We start from the raw sequence: 18,815 nt of genomic DNA on the forward strand, positions 1-18,815 counted from the left end.
AAGTTTTCAATTCCCCTTGGAAAAGATGACATAGCTATGGTCCAAAGACATCTTCTGAGCAGAGGGGCCAGCCCAGTGACCCGCCAGTGGGGCGTGGATGCTGATCATGTGGATGTCAGGAAGAGTTGATGGGGTCCTGGAGGGAGGTTCCCAAGCCTCAGTCCTGGAGTTGTAGGAATCTGGAGAGGGCAGGAGGTCCGGGGGTGGCGAGGGCAGGTGGCTGGGGTGGCTCAGGGAGGCAGACTTTAACCAGCTGGCACAAAATGACTTCAAATGTCGACTTCTGCTGTGCCTGCCAGCTGGATATCGATTCTGTCCTAAAGGCTTCAGAAAGGGGTTCAGGAGAGACCCTAGAGCCACTCACAGCTGCCACATCACAAAGCATGGGGACTAAGGAGAGAGATGGAAGACAAGTGTGAGCAGCCTCCATCCTTTGCCATGTGTGGAAGTGCTCGGCAGAGTGCAGGTCATAGGTCTGCAAAGAGGGGAGGCCAGAATTGGGATCTGCACTGCATTCCACCTGGGTCTGTATTCTCCTGCTTACTAACAGTGGGACCAACTTGATTCCATTTTCTGTGAGCATAAGAATGATTTTAAAGGGTTATTTTGGGGGCTGGGATTGTGGCTCAGTGGCAGAGAGCTTGCCTTGCACACGTGAGGTGCTGGTTTCAATTCTCAGCACCACATAAAAATAAATAAACAAAATAAAGATACAGTGTCCACCTGTAACCAAAAAAAAAAAAATTAAAATAAGGTTATTTTGAGAATGATAAGATCATGAATGTGCGCTGCCTTGCCTGGCACATGGAAGGTTCTCAAAAAACATCATTTTCTACAGCCTTCCTTTCTTTCCCTCTCTCGATTGTGTACTTAATAGTTCAGAGCAAAGGATTGAATGCAGGTTTTCTGAAAGCCAGTTCTGAGATGGTGAAATGACGTTGAGCATTTCAGCTTGGCAGAGGGATGGTCACCAGGAGAGGCAGCAGGCACTGGATGAGACCCCCAGGTCTCCCATCCCTCTGCCCTGCAACCTAGCAGGGCAAACAGGTGTTCGTTTCTGCCAAGGCAAACAGCTCACACCACCTGGTCTCCGTCACCGAGGGCAACCATACAGAGGCATGGAGCAGGCCCCTGAGGACTCTGAACAGCAGGTGGTAGCAGGCAGATCTGGGGAGGAAGTGAGAATTTGAAGTACCAATGAATCAGCCGTAATTCCCCCATTTTAAAAGAGCACTGTGTCTCCCAGCTGTATTCAAGGACAGCCTGAATCTGGCACCACGCCCTGGTGGGAACTGAAAGGTAGGGAAGTCTTCTGGGTGTGGGGGTTTGTTTTTTCCATCTTCTCCCGTCCATTCCCAGGCAATCAACCCAGCAGCATTGGCAGGAGTGCCTGCAGTCATCGTGCAGGTACCTGAAACTGCAAGGGCAGGGAGCCCTTCTCTCAGTTCAGGTAATTTTGGCTCCAAGAGGGGGAGAGATGCCTGTTGCTGTTTTTCTCTCTCTAACCTCTCACCACCTGAGCCCAGAAGCAGGTGTGGTTTTTAGAAAGACTTGGGAGGTAACCAAGTTAAAATGGAATCATTAGGGTGGGCCCCAATACAGTTAGCTGGTGTCCTCATAATGGAAAAATCTGGACAGAGAAACACATATGAAGGGCAGATGATGTGAAGAAACAGGGAGAAGCTGTCTAAAAGGAGATTCGGGAAGCAGGTCTTTGTCTCACAGCTAGCACCATTTCATTTCTAGCCTCCAGAACTATGATACAGAACTTTTCTGTTTGTTTGAATTTGTTTTTAAGCATCACCGTCTGTGGTACTTTGTTATGACAATTCACACAGTAGATGTGAAACATGTGATAATTAAAACACTGCATCAAGGATCCTGTATCACATCTCCATCCAGCACCAATTGGTAAAATGTAGATGCTAAGTAGACTGTGGAAAGTTAAATATGAATGTTTAATCCCCAGAGCAGCAACTATAAAAGCTACACCACAAGATACAGTAAAAACACATAATAGGCAGACTAAATAGAATACCAAAAAATATGTAAATAACAGAAAAGAAGGAAAGGGGAAACAGAAGAATGAAGAACAAAGAAAATAGAAAGCAAGTAAAAAAAAATGGTAGACATAAACCCCCAAATAGCAATAATTACATTAAATAAAAGGATCTACAGACATGGGAGTGATGCCCTTGGGGGTGTTCTAGAGAAGCCCTGCCACAAATAGAGTAACACCGAGTGACCCCACTCAGCACCACGCAGAACAAAAATCCATCTGATGACCAGTGAAATGTTGAGATATGATAAAGTGTTTCTTTTTAAAAATTTGCCCCCAAAATTGGATATTGTAAAATTGGATATTGAAAAATTGTAATAATGGATAAAAGAACAAGACCCAGCCCCATGCTCTCTATAAGGAACCCATTTTAAACATAGCAAAGTAGGTGAGTTAAAGTGAAATGATGGGGAAGTCACACCATGTCAACCCTGATCCACAGGAAGCTGGATTGCTAGCATCAGAAGATTCAGCCTCCAGAGAAGAAAAGCACCAGGCGTACGAGGGACACAACGAGGGTTGATGCACCCAAGGTGCATCCTCTAGAGAGCTGTGACAGGCATAAATGTGCTTGTGCTGAAAAGCAGAACTTCAAATACATGAGACAAAACTGGTAGGACTGAGTACAGAGGTGGAAACCCACGATTACTACTAGACCTCAGCATTCTTTTCTTAGTCATTGTTAGAACAAGAAACAGGAAATCACAGGGACATAGAAAACTGGATCTGATTGACAATTATGAAGAACTCACTCCAAAAGAGCAGAAGACGCAGACTTTTCAAGGATATATATTCGCCAAGAGAATCCATCTCCTGGGCCACAAAATAAACCTTAACCAAGTATAATGTATGCTCTCTAATCATTTTGGAACCACACTGGAAATCAAGAGAAGGCCACTGGGGAATCTCCAAACACTTGAAAATTAAACAACTTCTAAGTAAATCCATGGACCAAAGAGTCAGTCTGATAGGAAGCTACAGAACATTTTGATGTGAAAAAAATAAGAAAAAAAATATTTGTGGGATACACACCAGGGGCAGATTCATGCCACCTGCCATCCCAGCTACTCCAGAGTCAGAGGCAGGAGGATGACTGGAGCCCAGGATCCAAGGTCAGCCCAGGCAACAGAGTGAGACCTGTCTCAATCAATCAATCCGTCAATCAGTCAATAAAGACATGTGGCATACAGATAAAGTAGTGTTCACAGAGAAATTTACAGCCTTAAATATTTACATTCTAAAAGAGGAAAAGTATCAAGTCAACAATCTAAGCTTTTACCTTCTAAAAGAAGAGCAAAATAAACTCAAAGCCATAAAAAAGGAGATGATAAATGTTAGAGCAGATGTCAATGAAATTAAATACAGAAAAACAATGAAACTTAAGCCAGATTCTTTGGAAAGGTGAGTAAGACAATAAACTTCTAGTTCAACTGACCAGGAAAACAAGAAGAGGTGACTGTGAGAGCGGAGATCTCCACGACCCCAGAGCCGTGAAAATACTGATAAATACCATGGGTGCCTCTGTCCACCAATGCAAGAGCTGGGGGAAATAGGCAAATCCCTTAAAAGCCACGAACCTCCAAATCTCCAACAAGAAGCAGTCTGTATCTACTAGATAAAGTAATTATTTTAAACATTCCAAAACTGGAAACTTCACACCAACATTGTATGTTGCAAATTCTGACCACCTTTTTTTTTTTTTAATGGTACTGAGGATTGAACTCAGGGGCATTCAACCACTGAGCCACATCCCCAGCCCTTTTTTTTTTTTGTATTTTATTTAGAGACAGGGTCTCACTGAGTTGCTTAGCACCTCACAGTTGCTGAGGCTGGCTGTGAACTCACAGTTCTCCTGTCTCGGCCTCCCAAGCCGCTGGGATTATAGGTGTGCACCACCGTGTCCAGCTCTAACCAACTTTTGAGCATAAAATAACACTGATTTAAAAAACTAGTAGTAGTTATGTAGTTATCCATGGTATTGGGGTTTATTTTGGCAATTATACAAGCATGGGATACAATTTGCCCTAAACCATCAGTTCCCAGTACTTCCCCTTTCCCTCCCCCTGTTCCCTTTCCTCTATTCTGTGGGTCTGTCTCTATTTATTTACAGTTTTTATAAGTGTGGAACTCACTGTGGTATGTTCATGTATGTACAAAAGATAGTTTGAGGCAATTTCATTCTGCCATTTCTCCCTTTCCCGTCCCTTCTCACTCCTCCTCAATTCCCACTGGTCTCTCTTTTCTTTTCATAGGATTGGTTCCCCTTTCCTGGTTTTTTTCTTTCTGGCTTCCACACAGGAGAGAGACATTCAACCTCTGACTTTCTGGGTCTGGCCTATTTCACTTGGCATGATATTCTCCAGTTTCATCCATTTACGCCATAATCTCATTCTTTTTTATGGTTGTGTAGAACTCCATTGTGTCTACATTCCACATTTTCTTTATCCGTTTGTCTGTTGGAGAGCACCTGGGTTGGTTCCATTACTTGGCTATTGTGAATTGCACAGCTAAACACATTGATGTGTAATTGCCATTCTGATTGGAGTGAGAAGAAATCTTGCTATAGTTTTTGATTTGTAGGATATTGTGTGGGTATAGACAGTCTCAGAAAAGGCAACGAAACTAGACTAGTCAAAACAATTCTGTCAACACAAAACTAAGCTGGAGGATGCATGCCATCCAATTCTAGGATAAACTGTAAAGCTATGGAAATCAAGATCAGGTGGTGTTGGTGACGGGCTAGACACACACAGAACAGGACAGAGCAGGGAATCCAGAAATGATCCACAAAGCACGGCCAACTGATTCTGACAAAGGTACAATTTGGGGAAATACAGATGCAAAAAAAGCAATCTCTTGGAGAAAGGAAAGTCTTTAATAAATGTTATTTGAGCAATTTCACAATGATCTGCAAAGAGAACCTCTAAACCTCACACCATATATACAAAAAGTAGAGATGAATCATAGACATGTATGTAAATTTTATAAAACTGTAAGACTTGTAGAAGAAAATCTTTATGACCATGAGTTAGATACTTCTTAGATATGACATTGAAAGCATGACAAAAAAATTAACAGAACATTATAAAAATTAATAAATCTTGATGTATAAAGGAAACTCAAAAGAACAGAAAGGCCAACTACAGACAGAATATATTACCAAACTAGTGTTCACAGTACATGATACATTCTTAATACTCAGCAGTAAGACCACAACTTCAAATAATAATTTTTAAAAATAAGAAGTAAGAAAGTAAAAAATGGGCAAAATGTTTTAGCAGACACTTTACCAAAGAGGATCTATGGATGGTAAATTAGCTATGAAAAGATGCTCATAGGCACCAACCATCAGGGAAGGCAAGTCAACACCACAGTGCCCCTGACTATTAGAATTAATAGCCTTCTGGAAAATCCACAATGCCAAGTCCTGGCAAGGAGACAGAGTGACAGGAACACACACTTACCACTGTTAGCAAGCTGGAAAAGGGGTTAGCAGCTTCTTTAAAGGTAACCTTGCATCACGATCTAGGAATTCCACCCCCGGGTATTTACTCTAAAGCTATTTAATCTTTATTTACCAAATGCTATGCAAAAACATGAATAGCAGCTTTATTCCTAGTCAACACATTGTCCCAGCTGACCTTCAGCAGGTGGGTGGGTCAACATGCAGGGGCTTCAGTCAGTGTAAGAGCAACCTCTGTGTACAGGGCACAGGTGCCTCTTGGGCACCACGGATGGCAGAAGCCAGTCTCCAAAGGTTGCCCTCCACTTGACTCTGTTCATACAACATCCTGGAAAGGGCAAAGCCAGGGGTTGGAGAACAGGCTGTGCACAGGAGTTAGGGCTTGGGGCGTCTGATTACAGAGGGAAGCTCAAGGAGAACTGTGCGTTGAAGCCATAGGAGTGAGCCCCCCCCCCCCCGCCCCATTCAAATAACTGCCTCTCAGGAAACATGGAAATTAAAGAGCAAAAAAGGTGAACAGTTCCTAAGGAGGCCTCCCATTAAGCCATGGTAGGTGAAGCTAATATACTTAAATCATATCTGTGAGGCCATAAGTTGGTATTTGCACATTTTATAGCATTCACAATCTCTCGTAGAAACAACAGAAGATATCTACCCATTGAGTAGGATTTGGAGCATAGTTTTATTATTTGAAATGCTAAATAAAACTGTATAGATGTTTGAACTTTGCTTTTATGATCCCATTGATAGAGTTTATGGGATCCTGAGTGAACTCGTGACTCAGGCCCTCACAGAGTGTCTTTATGAGCAGCTACCACCTGCTTCACAAAATCCACTTTGAGATGGGTTTCCCATCCAGGGAGAGGCTGCCACGTACTGGCGAGAGGTTCGCCCCCTTGCTGCAGAGCCACGCCTCTCTGCTTATCTGACTTTACTGCTGTCAGGAAACCCTTTGCAGCCTGTTTCATGACCACCTTCAGGTAAGGCTGCCTCCGGCTTCCTGTCCCCCGGAGGCCACAGACAGCACAGTAAGAGCCGCGGGCTGCGTGCAGTCCAGGTTCTGCACCGCTTGTTGGGACCAGTGCTCTGCCCACTTCAGACTTCATCTGTCTCATCCTTAAAGCACGACTCGCCACTTTGAAGCCAGTTAGCTACATGTGCGGTCACTCCGTGTGGCCTTTTCTGGTGTGTCCCCTTCCTTTAGCCTTCCCGTGGACATCACTGAGCTGCCCCACACCTTCCTGACGTTCTTCAGTAGGATTGGCCTAAGGTTAAAAGATGCTTTTTGTTTCTTTTTTACCATATTCACACTTTTGCTGAAAAAAAAACTTTTTAAAAAAATATTTATTTTTTAGTTGTATGGACACAATACCTGTATTTTATTTATTTTTATGTGGTGCTGAGGATCAAACCCAGGGCCTCACAAGAGCTATACAAGCGCTCTACTGCTGAGCCACAACCCCAGCCCCCCAAAATGATTTATTTTATCAATGCTGTCCCTCAGTCATGTATCAGTTATCTTATTTTATGTTTTTTTTATTGTTTTTTTTTTTGGGAGGGGGTGGTACTAGTGATTAAATCCTGGTACCCTTAACCACTGAGCTGTAGTCCCAACCCTTTTTTAAATTTTTATTTTGAAACAGGGTCTAAGTTGGTTAGGGACTTCCTAAATTGCTGAGGTTAGCCATAAACTCACAATTGTCCTGCCTCAGCTGCCCCCAGGTCACTGGGACTACAAGTGTGCACACTATACCCAGCACTTTCCATGTAGTGAGCAGGCCTGTGCTAGGCGCTGGGGACTAGAGGTCAGTGGCCGTCCCCAGTTATGGTTTACTGGAAGAGAGACACTTGAATACAGCGTGATGAATGTTCTGATGGCCAAGGGCACACAGGTGGTGGTGAGCAAAGGACTCCTGGGTGGTCACAGACCAGCAAAGTGAACAGGTGTGGACAGGAGGCTGCAGCCAGCAGGGAGAATAGAGGTCTGTGAGGGGCAGGGGAGGGGCATGTCTGGGACTGCACCCTGGAGGGGTGGGGAGCCAACAGGGCATCCAGTGAGGAGCAGGGACACAACTAGACGCCAGGTTGCATGTCTGTATGGTGGAGAGGACAGGAGGGCTGATCCTGTGACAAGGGACGGGGACAGGGACGAGAACTCAGAGGGAAGAAATGTGATGAGGGATTGCAGGGACTTGGAGAGGAGGGAGGGGGTTGACATGCTACCCAGAGGCTGCCTTTGGAGGCGACTGAAAGCAAGTCTGTATGTGAGCAGCTGGCGGACGTCACCCTCAGCACCACCGTGCCCTTCAGAGCTCGGCCTCTAGACGTGGATTTCGTCATGGCTCTAGAGAAAGCAAAGCATCGAGAAGTTGTGGAATTTGGTGATGCCACACATGGTGTTTTAGGAAGAGGCTCGAGATGGGACACTGAAGGCAGGGAGTCCAACGGCAGCAAGAGGAAGAGAGAGTGGTGGCCCTGCCTTTAGATGAAGGACCTCAGTCACGGGGGGACATTGATGGGGACCGAAAGGGAAGGGCTTGGACGCCTGTGGGTGCAGAGACAACGACTTTGCTCACGTCTGCTCATTGATTCCAAGCTACAAATGCTTCCGTGTGCTTTGTCTGTCTCACCTGAGCATTCCAAGTCCAGGCAGCCACGGCGTAGCACGTAACCGGCTGTCTGCCCAGACCACGCCTTGGCCTCCCGTTCTCCCTGCCCCTGCCCCACCAGTTGCCTTCCAGTGTGACACAGAGTTGGAAAAGCTACAGCTCTCGAGAGAGGTCCTGGTTTGGTGTCAGATCTGGGAGCGCCCCCCCCCCCCCCGCCGGGGTCAGTAGGAGCTGGGTCCAGGATGGATTGTGACTGAGCATGTGTGTGGTCTCAGGACAGGGGTGTTGAGGGTGGGGGGTTCTTAATGGCTTTGAACCAGGGACTTTTCAGACTTGCCTGGAGTTGGGGGAAGCCCCTCCCTGCAGCCATGCCTGCTGGGGCTGTGTGGGTCCTGGGCTGGACTGCCCACTCAGGTCCCAGCCAGTTTTCTAGACCTGAGGTTCCTTCTGCCTACAGCGAGCAGGGTAGAGGTGGCGCTCTCGGGAGGCATTGTGGAGACAAGCTCTGTCTGTCACACCTTCCAGTCCAGCCCTCAGGTTTCCGTGGACTGATGGGGGTGGCTGTTAAGAAGGGGGGACTCTGTCACTGTCATAGTCAGAGCAGCCTCTGGGAAGAAACCTTCTTACATGGGAATGCCCTTCTTCTCAGATACATTAAGGAAACAAACATCAAAAATGACCCAACTCAACTCAACAACCTTATCAAGAAAAACTCTGATGTGCTCACGTGGACCCCACGGCCTGGAGCCACCCTTGACCTGGGCAGGATGCTGAAGGACCCAACAGACAGGTTTGTCTTGAATGTTTATGGAAGATGAAAATGCTTTATAAATGTGTTTCAGTACTTTGAGAAAAAAAAGGGCTTCTCTCTCACTCTGGACAGGCTCCTGTCTTGGAGTCTGCTGAGTTGTTTATTAAGCTTCCTATGCCATGAGATTCACATAGCACCTTGAAAACTATAGCTCTTATTATTTAAGTTAAGTAAACTAATACATATGTTTCAAATCTCAGGGAAAAGAAGACAGTCTGCTTCCAACATTTCATCTTCACCTTACTAAAGGGTGAAGAGTAAGTTATTTTCTGATATGGATCAGCTCAAATTTTGCCGCAGTCCGGCTGCAGCAAAATAACCGGTGGGTGACGAGCAACTTGTGTAGATTGATACAGCAGGAGTGGGAGCCGTTTATTGCAGGACAGGAGGGGTATATATACATTCCACACAGCTTATCTTAAATAACATAAACTAGATACAGCAGTCAACCAATAAGGAATCTCCACACTTAATGGCTCGCTGGCGTTACTTCACAAACCACTCTCTCTGCAAAATGCCAGGCGCCATCCTGACTTGTTTACAGACTCTAACAAAATTTATGTTGCTTTATATAAGTAAAAACAACAAACAAGAAAGCCCGTCTTCCCATCAGCGCAGACCCTGCCGACCACCTGGCCCACAGGCAGCTCCTCCGAACAGGCAGTGTGAGTCACACTGAGGTCACAAACAGCAGGGTTCACACTGAGGGCACAAACCTGGACTTAAATCCTCCCCTTGAGCCAAACAGCAGCCCAGGTTTCTTCCCGGGATTAGAAGTGCACTAATCTGGGGGAGGGCCGTGCACCCCTGGCCCAGCCTTGCCACGTCTGCATGGAGGGTCAGTCAGACCATTTTGCCCGTCGGCTGGCTTTCCACCCAAACTAGCTCCCAGTCAATCTTCATGAAGTTTTTACATGTCCATCTTTCTTCTGCAGCATCTTGGCCTCGGCCTCAATCCCACTGCTCACAGCTCCTCACCTGGCTGCCTACAGTGACCCTGACTTGTGTGTGCACCTGTCCCCCACCCCCACATCCAGCTCCATGCAGGCATTTTTCAGTCTGCAGGTCCCACACCAGAGGGGGGTTGTAAAATCAGTGTCACCTCCCACAAACGCATCTCCATTAAAGGACAGAATGGGGTGGAATGGAGGAATAGAGCAGAACAGAACAAAATAGCAAAGGCCTGCGGACACTGCACCTAAGAAGGGTATTACTTCATGAAACCTCTGTTCACAGAGAGCCCTGGCTCGTGGATTCTGATGTAGAGGCAGCTCTCGCTGGGACTAGAGGCTAAATGTTTGAAAGCTCCTGTCCTCATTGCTGACAAGTGAATCTTTCTCCATTGTAAAACCATTCCTGTTCCTTCCCTGCTTAAAATTTCTTCAAGATGTCCCCAAAGTCCCCAGGACAGAAGTGGCTCTCCTCTTCAGGTCAGGCGTGAGAGGTGGTTATCAGTGGCGCCCAGGCGCTCTCATCATTCAGCACTGGGCTCGTCATCTCCCCGGAGCCCCAGAGGCATCCTGCTGCACTCATTAGCAAACTTGAGTGAACATCAGAGGCCGGAGGGACTTACAATGCAGCTCCCTGGGTTCCCGTGCAGGTTCCGAATCCATAGATCTGAGGTGGAGCCCAGGAATCTGCATTTGTAGCCTGGTGCCACACCAAGGGCTTCTGGGAAGCCAGAGCCACTGGTGTTGGGTCTCAGTGCTAACACTCAGCATAAGGGACACAGAGAGTAAGAGCTTAAGGCCTCCTTTGGAGGGGACAGGAGAGGTGCCTCTGCAGTCTTTGGCATTTAGGGATGTCTTAGGAGGGGGAGGCTGGAATGGGGATGGGGAGAGGAGGGGAAGGGACAGGGGGCTCCAGCCAGAGGCAGTGGTGGGTGCTGGAGAAGGGGATAATAGCACTGTGCATTTTGTGAGTGTAGGAATTTCAGAGTGATGGACACATGCGTTGATTTAGGAATGATTTATTTAGCGCCTCCGTTCACCAGACCTCACACGGGTACAGGGCATACAGCTGTGGGGAAGTCCCTGCCCTCGGGGGTCTCACGTGCCTGAGTTCAGGGCTGGTGAGAGAAGGAGCAGGAGGCGTGGACAGGACTCCTCAGGGAGGCCCGGCTGGAGGAACCCTGCCCCTGGCTCAGGCGGAACTTTCCAGCAGCCTCAGCCTCTGCTCCGGAGGCCTTTGCCTTCCCCGCCTCGCACTCTCCCCTCACTGTTGTCCCTCTGTGTCTTTAAGCAAGGGCATCGTGGAGCCTCCAGAAGGGACCAAGATCTACAAGGATTCCTGGGACTTCCAGCCATACCTGGACACCCTGCATGCCGCTGTAGGCGACGAGATCTTTCTGCACCCATCCTGGATAAAGGAATACTTCACCTGGGCTGGATTTAAGAATTATAACCTGGTGGTCAGGGTATGCCTCACTGTTGCTCCCTCGCATGGTGGGGATACACGGAGTCCCCTCTGTCTACCAATCTGTCTGTCAGTGAGCGTCATCACGCCCTGCCGCCCGCCTGGCAGAGAACAGATCTGGCATTGTGAAAAACATCCCCTCCTTGTGCAGTGGGGACTGCTCTGAAGTCCAGCGCAGTTTTATTTGGAGGCATCCGTTCTCTCCTATCACTGTGGGCTGCCAACGTCTGTGTCTGTCTGTGGGTGTCTCATTTTGGTCTCGGTGTTTGGCATGGCAGGGATGAGTACTCAAACAGGGGGGCGAGGAGGTGGGAGCCACCCAGAGGGTGGAGACAAGGGAGAGGAGACAGAGCAGGTAATTCGTACCCACAGATGTGCTGAGGACAGAAGGCACCAAGAGTCGGGCTAGGTCGGACACACCCCGGCCACAGCAGTGCACAGGGCAACCAGACAAGAGCTCAGGTTAAAACCCGACGGCAGAGCTGGAGGTGTACGCGAAGGCAAATCAGCTACCAGCAGACGGGGTGCAGGGAAAGGGGCCTGAAATGGGCATCAGGACTGCCAGGTCAGCGAGCAGCCAGCCAAGGCCACGTAGTGGGGCAAAGGCTAGGGATGGCACCAGGAATGCACAAACCTCAGGCCCTAGAGACAAGTGTCGGTCACCCTCAGGGAGACAGCTGTTCCCCAGATTACCTATCAATCCCTGAACATTAATGCCACGCAGCACCCTGCTCAAAAACCATGACTCCCCAAAACCTCCCTGGGGGTCATTGCCCGTCTGTGACAACGTTTTTGCTGGTCAGTAGTGAAAAAAGTAAAGATGTGGTTATGCATGTTGGTACAGAGATATCACCTCTTTTCCTGGGATGAATTATTAGTGTTCCAAGATTGTTTTCGAGGCACTGCCATCTTCCTTGAGTGACGTACAAGGACAGCAGATGTCAGACTTTTTTCCCAAGTCATCACTTGGCAAAATAAAATGCTGTTACCTGGGTTAGCTCCCAGATGTTTTTAGGAAATCGTCTTTGAAATCTGAAGACCTGGGAGCTGGGGTTGTGGCTCAGCGGCAGCGCACTCTCCTAGCACATGTGCGAGGCCCTGGGTTAGATCCTCAGCACCACATAAACATAAATAAATAGATAAAGATTAAAAAAAAAGAAATCCAAAGACCTGGGAACCATGGGTCTAAATGATATTTCACGTGGACAATTAGTATGGAAATGAGGGGAAACATTGCAGCTTTCTATGAGACTTGATGCGTGGCTGCCCAGAGACGGACAAGCAGCCCACGTTTTGTTTATCCCTCACCTGGTGTGCTTAAGATCGTGACGGCCTGCTCTGTGAATCGGACTGAAGGTAGTGGTAGCAAGCAGTTCTGCTTGTAGAAGACTAGGGTTCGAATGTCCTCCAGGCCTGGGGGTCGGAGGGGGACTAACCCAACTGCCAACACACTGCTGTCCTTCAAGGACATCGGGCCCAACATTCTTAGGGTTTGTCAAAGACCTCGACCCCCAGTAGATGTTCCCCTTCCATGTGCACAGATGATCGAGACGGATGAGGACTTCAGCCCCTTTCCTGGAGGGTATGACTACTTGGTGGACTTTCTGGATTTATCCTTTCCTGAAGAAAGACCAAGCCGGGAGCATCCCTATGAGGAGGTAAGCAGCATCGGTGGAGGGGCCTCCTGCCTCCCCCTCCCTTCCTCCTCCTCCCCTCCCGGCCTTCCTCCTTTCTCCCTTTCTGGTTTTACAATAACTTTAGATTAGCAGCGTTTCAGGGACAGCACGCGTATTGCTGACCCCCTACTTTGAGATTGTGTATTTGTCCCAGCTCACAAGCCTCTCTTAGCTCAAGTGCCCCTCTGCCTCTTCCTGAGCCATCTGTGGAGACTGGCTTCCCACCTGCTTCCTTCCAAACACCCTCGGTCTCAGCTGCTGTTAGACCTCGCTTTTCCTCTGTCCAGTGGCGTCTCCTCCCCCAGGTGGACCCACTGGGTGTCACAGTGAAGGAAGTCAACATAAACCCATGTGTGAGTGTGTTGTCACACTCCAGTTCTGAGCAGACCCCTCAGCAGCACGGGGTCAAGGAGAGAGCCAAGGCTTGGGAGATGGCCAAGCTTGGGACTGGTGCCCAGCCCTGCTGGTCATGGTCTCTGGTTCTGAGGCTTAAGCAAGTTCTTTCACCTGCCACCTTGGCTTTTCCCTTCCATGGGGCATGTTCCCACCGGGTGGATGCATTAATCAAATGATATAATATACATGAGCGTGCCTTGCAAAGTAGAATTCTGTATGAGTGTTGGAGTCACTAGGTAAGTTTCAAGGGCATACAGTCTGCCCTTGAGTTTTTTGCAGGTACCATTTAAATGTGTGAAGCCCTGATTGTAACAGAGGTAATCGATATGCTCTTAAATTACACTCTAGTACATTGGCTTGGATCTTTACATTTCATGAAGTACTTGCTATTGAAGAGAACCTTATGCTGAAACCTCAGTAAAACCCATAATCACCTACCTGACTCACAGGTCTTGGAAAACTGGGGTTTTACATGTAAGAGCCCTGCACAAAGCACCGTATGGATTAGGAATGGGTTTACACTTTTCTTATTTTTATTTTTTTGAGATGGAATATCTTTATGTTGCCAGGCCTTGAACTCCTGGGCTTAAGCAATCCTCCCTCCTCAGCCTCCTGAATAGGAGAGACTGCAAGTGAACAGGACCACGCCTGGCTACGTTTACTCCCATCTTAAGCAAAAGGAATCTTCTCAAGATTTGTTATATGACATTTACCTAGCTTGTTCTATGCCAAGCCCAATTTCACGTGTTGCAAGTATTAAGTCGCTGAATCCGACACAGCCCTAGGTACAGATACTACTCTTGTCCCATTCTACGATGTGATACTCAGGAGTGAGATCACTCACCAAGGTCATCATCCAGCGGGTAAATTGTGGTGCAGGGCATTGGGCTCAAGCAGTCAAGCTCCAGAGTGGATCCTTTCAGCCCCTGTGTGGGCACTCATGTCTGGATTGAGAAAACCTCTAGATTAAGGTGTCTGCTAGTCTTACAGGAGAATCACCTTTGCAAGGGTTAACACAAGGTCATTTAAAATATCTAACTTGATAACAAGTCGCTTTTTCAAAGCTTTTCATAATACATCCACTGGATAGAGTGGTGACTCTCCTGCAGATTCAAACACACTGTGGGGTAAACCGTGCCTGCTGGGCCCTCGGTGGGCTGTGGTGGGGCTCGTGGGTGGTACCTCCTAGGGCCTGAGTGAGAACACCATACATGTGGTTTGCGTCTACACTTGGAAAAGACCCTCTTTGTGGGACTTAGAGCCTTCTCATATTGCTTCCATCCTTGTTGTGTGTGTTTGTTTGTTTGTTGCCTTAATTGCCTTGCAAAGCCGTAACTGTGTTCTTTTTTGTCCCTAGACTCAGGCCCGCCTTTCTCCTTCTCCAGTCTGGGTGAGCTCCGGGTCTGCTGCAAACCCACCTCCTCTGCTGCTTCCAGACCCTCCATGTCTTCCCCGTCCTTGCTCCTCCTCTTTCTGGACTTCTGCTTCACCAGCAGCCTGAGACAGGGCACCTTTCCCCCACTGCCTGGGTTACAAGACAGCGTGGCCGACGTGGGGTTGTAGGTGGCTAACCTTCCCATAGACACCAGTGGCATGCAAAGTTACTCCAAAGACGACGGATGCCAGCTGACCCTTCCTCCTTTGTAGATGACTTTAAAAATGATGAGTCCTTGTTTCCCAATAAAAAGACATGGGCAGACTAATTTCAGGCCGGCTGCATAGGGCAGGATTTGTAACCCGTGGACTTTACCTGAAGGTGCGGACCCCACACTTCACTGCTCAGAATGGCCCATGGCAGGTCTCACAGAGGGATGGAGCTGGGTGGGGATGGCATCATGTGGAAAGCAAATCCAGATCATAAGCCAGCAAGCCCTACTGAGTTCCAGCTCTGGGTTTTACAGAGAACTTGAAAATACAGATTTTCATGTGAAATATACAGAAATGTAGATAGTTAATTCAAATGTGTTAAGGACTGTGACTTGGTGAGACAACACCCTTTTGCTCAGGGGTCACCAGTGTGCTTGGAGTCATGAAGGTGAGGAACCATCCATAGGCTGGGGACCCTGTGCCCAAATGGGGGGGAGGCCCTGTTTTGAGCTTCACAAACATACTCTGCTCTCATTCTCCCCAGACATCAAGTCCGTGCGTTCAGAGAACCATCTGAACGTATACGGTGAGGACCGTGCGTGGGGGTAGGTGAGGGGCCAGCTGTTTGGTGGACATGCATTTCTGCTCATCTGTGGTCCCTGCCTGCGCCCTCCTTGTCCAGGCTACTTCCACATCCGCTCTGCAGCCTCCATCCTGAGCAAAAGGGGTGTTGTCTGCCTACTGTCTATTTGCTCAACTAGGTGGACTCTCTGGTCAGTGACCCCCTTCCTTTTCACCGTGGCAGCTTGCACCTGTGTAATTGCTTGGTCAACATTTTGGTTGGGTCTGGGAATGCAGAGGGGGCAGGGGATGTATGACAAATCTTGTCCTGAGCTCCGGTGACACAGTGCCCTTGTCCTCCCTCCCTTCCTGTGCCTCTCGGGCATTCTTCAGAGTACCTCCTCTGCATCCAGAACCTCTTCTTTCCCTCCAGAATGTGTGCACAAACCACTGTTTTCCTCCAGTCTCTTCCTGAGTGAACTCATCTGCTGACTTTACTTTTCTGCTAAGGATCCCCAGATCCACGTCCGTCCTGGACTTCTCCGTGCTCTGGTCATGTGTTGGATTCTTGGCTGTCAACTGCCTGCTGATACCATCACCCCGATTTCTGAATGCTTGGTACCTCATTTTCAACCAGTTCAAAATCCAACCTGTCATCTCCTTTCTCTAAAAACTGACCTGTCTGCCTTTCTATCTGGTCGTGGGCATCATGGGTCCCCAGTCAGCCACGGCGGAAACAGGGACACCATCCCAACTCTTCCTGTTCCCTCATCCTCAAATCTAATCAGCCTCCAAGACCTCATTTTACATGCTATTTCTCAGATCAACCCCCCAATTCTCCATTTTTTTTTTTCTGGTTGCAAGTTTTAAGTCACTGAATCCGACACAGTCCTGGGAACAGATACTACCTGCTACACAGGTTCTGACGGATAGGCTGTTACAACCTGTCCAGTCTCAGGATACCATCCCTTCCTGCTGCTGATATGAAATCACTTTTTGTCTCTCTTCAGTTTCCTAATACAGAAGCCAAGCCTCCACTGGCATGAGATCACACAGCTCCTCTCCTGGTTAGAAATAAGGAAGTCCCCACACAGCACCCTAGCCAGGCCACCCTAACCCAACGCAACTGGAGAATTATGTTTCTACATCTCTCCCGGCAAAGACACAGATCCTCTAACTTCTCGTAACCTCAGTTCACAATGATATGATTGTTGTACAGGAAGGGAGCTGGAAAGGGAAATAGATCCAAACGCCCATCTCCAGTCATCCGTGCCTTTGAATATGACACCTGTCGATGATGAAAGTTTGCCTTCATGGGCTTTTACAGGGTATTTATCAGGAAAAGAGAAATGTGAGGCTGATCCTTAAGCTTCTGTAAATGCTACGCAGGTTCTGACAGATAGACTGTTAGAACCTGTCCAGTCTCAGGATACCATCCCTTCCTGCTGCTGATATGAATTCACTTTTTGTCTCTCTTCAGTTTCCTAATAGAGAAGCCAAGCCTCCACAGGCGTGAGAGCACACAGTTACTCCACACAGGTGGAGACACGCGCCATCTGCCCCCTCTGGTCCTGTGCTACTCTGACCATCCAACAGTATTAGCAGTGGAGGATGCTTAAGGGTCAGGTCCTAACCTGCTGAAGTAAGCAGTCCAGCTCTGCCGCAGGCTGGACACACACAGGCTGCCCTGAACTTGCAGGCTCTGTGTTACCCTGGACGTCCAGGTGGAGAAGTGGACACTCTGCTTTGTAATAACCATGATCACAAACACGCGTCCAATTCTTACTATGCGCCAGGCCTTGTTTTAAGAATTTTATTTGCACTGGCTCATATAATCCTCATGACAGTCCTATGAGGAATGCTCTATTGGGTTCATTCCACTTGCACGTGAGGCACAGAAGGTACCCAGGCTGCACCGCTGAAACCTGGATTGGAACCAGCGGTCTGCCTCAGTGGGCTCCAGGCCCTGCGTCCCAGACTCCTGACTCCCCTCCGGTTCTCTCCCTCCATGCCACTGCTCTTGACCTCCCTTCCCCTCAGCTATGCTCTCTGCTCCAGGTGACCCCGTACTCCTGTCCCCTTGCTGGCTGGGGCAGCTGCTGCCCCGGGCATGGGGCTCCACGCCCTGTTGTGCCTGGCCACCCTGAGAGCTGCTCCCCGTCTGTTTCAGATTCGCAGCCGGGTGGACGTCATCAGACACGTGGTGAAGAACGGGCTCCTCTGGGATGATCTGTACATAGGATTCCAAACCCGGCTGCAGCGGGACCCCGACATATACCACCACCTGTAAGTCTGCAGCACCTGTCCCCCACCCCTGGCCGCAGCAGAGGACGCTGGGGCAGGCCCTTCCTCAGCGAGCTCTCTGGAGGCAGATCTGGCCGGGAAAGGACTCGCCAAAGGGTCATTTGCCCCTCCACGTAGCAGTGTCCTGATCACTCGGGAGGCGGTGTTGAGTGGGAATGGCAAAGGCTTTACAAGATAGCAAGGCGAGAACCAGGAGGGGGCTCAGGTGGCAAAGACGCGGTCCTTGAATTCAGTGAACCCCCATGTCCCCCTTCGCCTCCGCCCAGCCCTGACGGCGACCTGGGTGGACGAGCTGGTTTGTGGGAATGGCCGGCTCCCTGCGGCTCGCTCAGCCTTCACAACTGTTCACAACTGTGCAAGTCTTTGCACTCACACTTGGAAGACTTGAACTGCACTCTCAGAAAAGGCCATTTTCCATTTTCACGCTTGGAAAATAATTACCGAAGAATAGAGCACGCTTTCTAATCCTCTCATTTAAAATGCCTCAGAAAAACCCACCATCTCGTTTCTGTCTTGAGCCTGCAATTACAGGCGTTTATTCAAACTTTCTTTTTTTTTAAATTTCCTTTGAATGTTATAGTTTGAAATTTAGAAGAAGGTGGAAGTATATAAAACACAAAGTGACCCCACCAGGTACCTCCCAGGAAACCACATCTGTTTCCTGCCCCACCCTCCACCCACTCAGGGTCACCCTTGATAACAGTGCCCATTTCTGGGTCCTTTGGCATTTCTCTAAATAGATTTGTTTTCAATAAAATGTCCTGTATTGTTGGGGGTAGGGCAGTACCCTTGCTGTTGTTTTTAAATGCGGTTTCAGTGCAACTGTTGTGCAACTTAACACCCAAATACACGGGGACCCGCAGGGCACCCCATAGCCTTTTAACGGCTAAAATGCACGCCCAAGTTTTGTTCATTTTCAACAGAGCATATACCC

At 48.4% G+C, this 18,815-nt stretch overlaps 1 protein-coding gene across 10 annotated transcripts in view; it reads left to right on the forward strand.

The window, feature by feature from the left end:
* LOC124097811 (cytidine monophosphate-N-acetylneuraminic acid hydroxylase) overlaps positions 1-18,815 on the forward strand; it is a 74,022-nt gene that overhangs the window by 51,861 nt on the left and 3,346 nt on the right. For 9 of the 10 annotated variants that reach the window (XR_006853381.2, XM_046452360.2, XM_046452361.2 and 6 more), the window contains 4 exons: positions 8,781-8,921; positions 11,184-11,358; positions 12,899-13,015; positions 17,748-17,863. Coding sequence is in view for 9 of the 10 variants with exons in the window: in XM_046452360.2 (XP_046308316.1) it covers positions 8,781-8,921; positions 11,184-11,358; positions 12,899-13,015; positions 17,748-17,863 (549 nt within the window). In the remaining variant the exon portion in view is untranslated. Of the gene's footprint in view, positions 1-8,780; positions 8,922-11,183; positions 11,359-12,898; positions 13,016-14,786; positions 15,154-17,747; positions 17,864-18,815 lie in introns of those variants that run through there. The other variant, XM_046452364.1, reaches the window with a different exon arrangement.

Source organism: Marmota monax, unplaced genomic scaffold (genome assembly GCF_021218885.2).
Source record: "Marmota monax isolate L192 unplaced genomic scaffold, Marmota_monax_Labrador192_F-V1.1 WCK01_AAM20220418_F8-fsc00141, whole genome shotgun sequence".
Lineage (NCBI taxonomy): Eukaryota > Metazoa > Chordata > Mammalia > Rodentia > Sciuridae > Marmota > Marmota monax.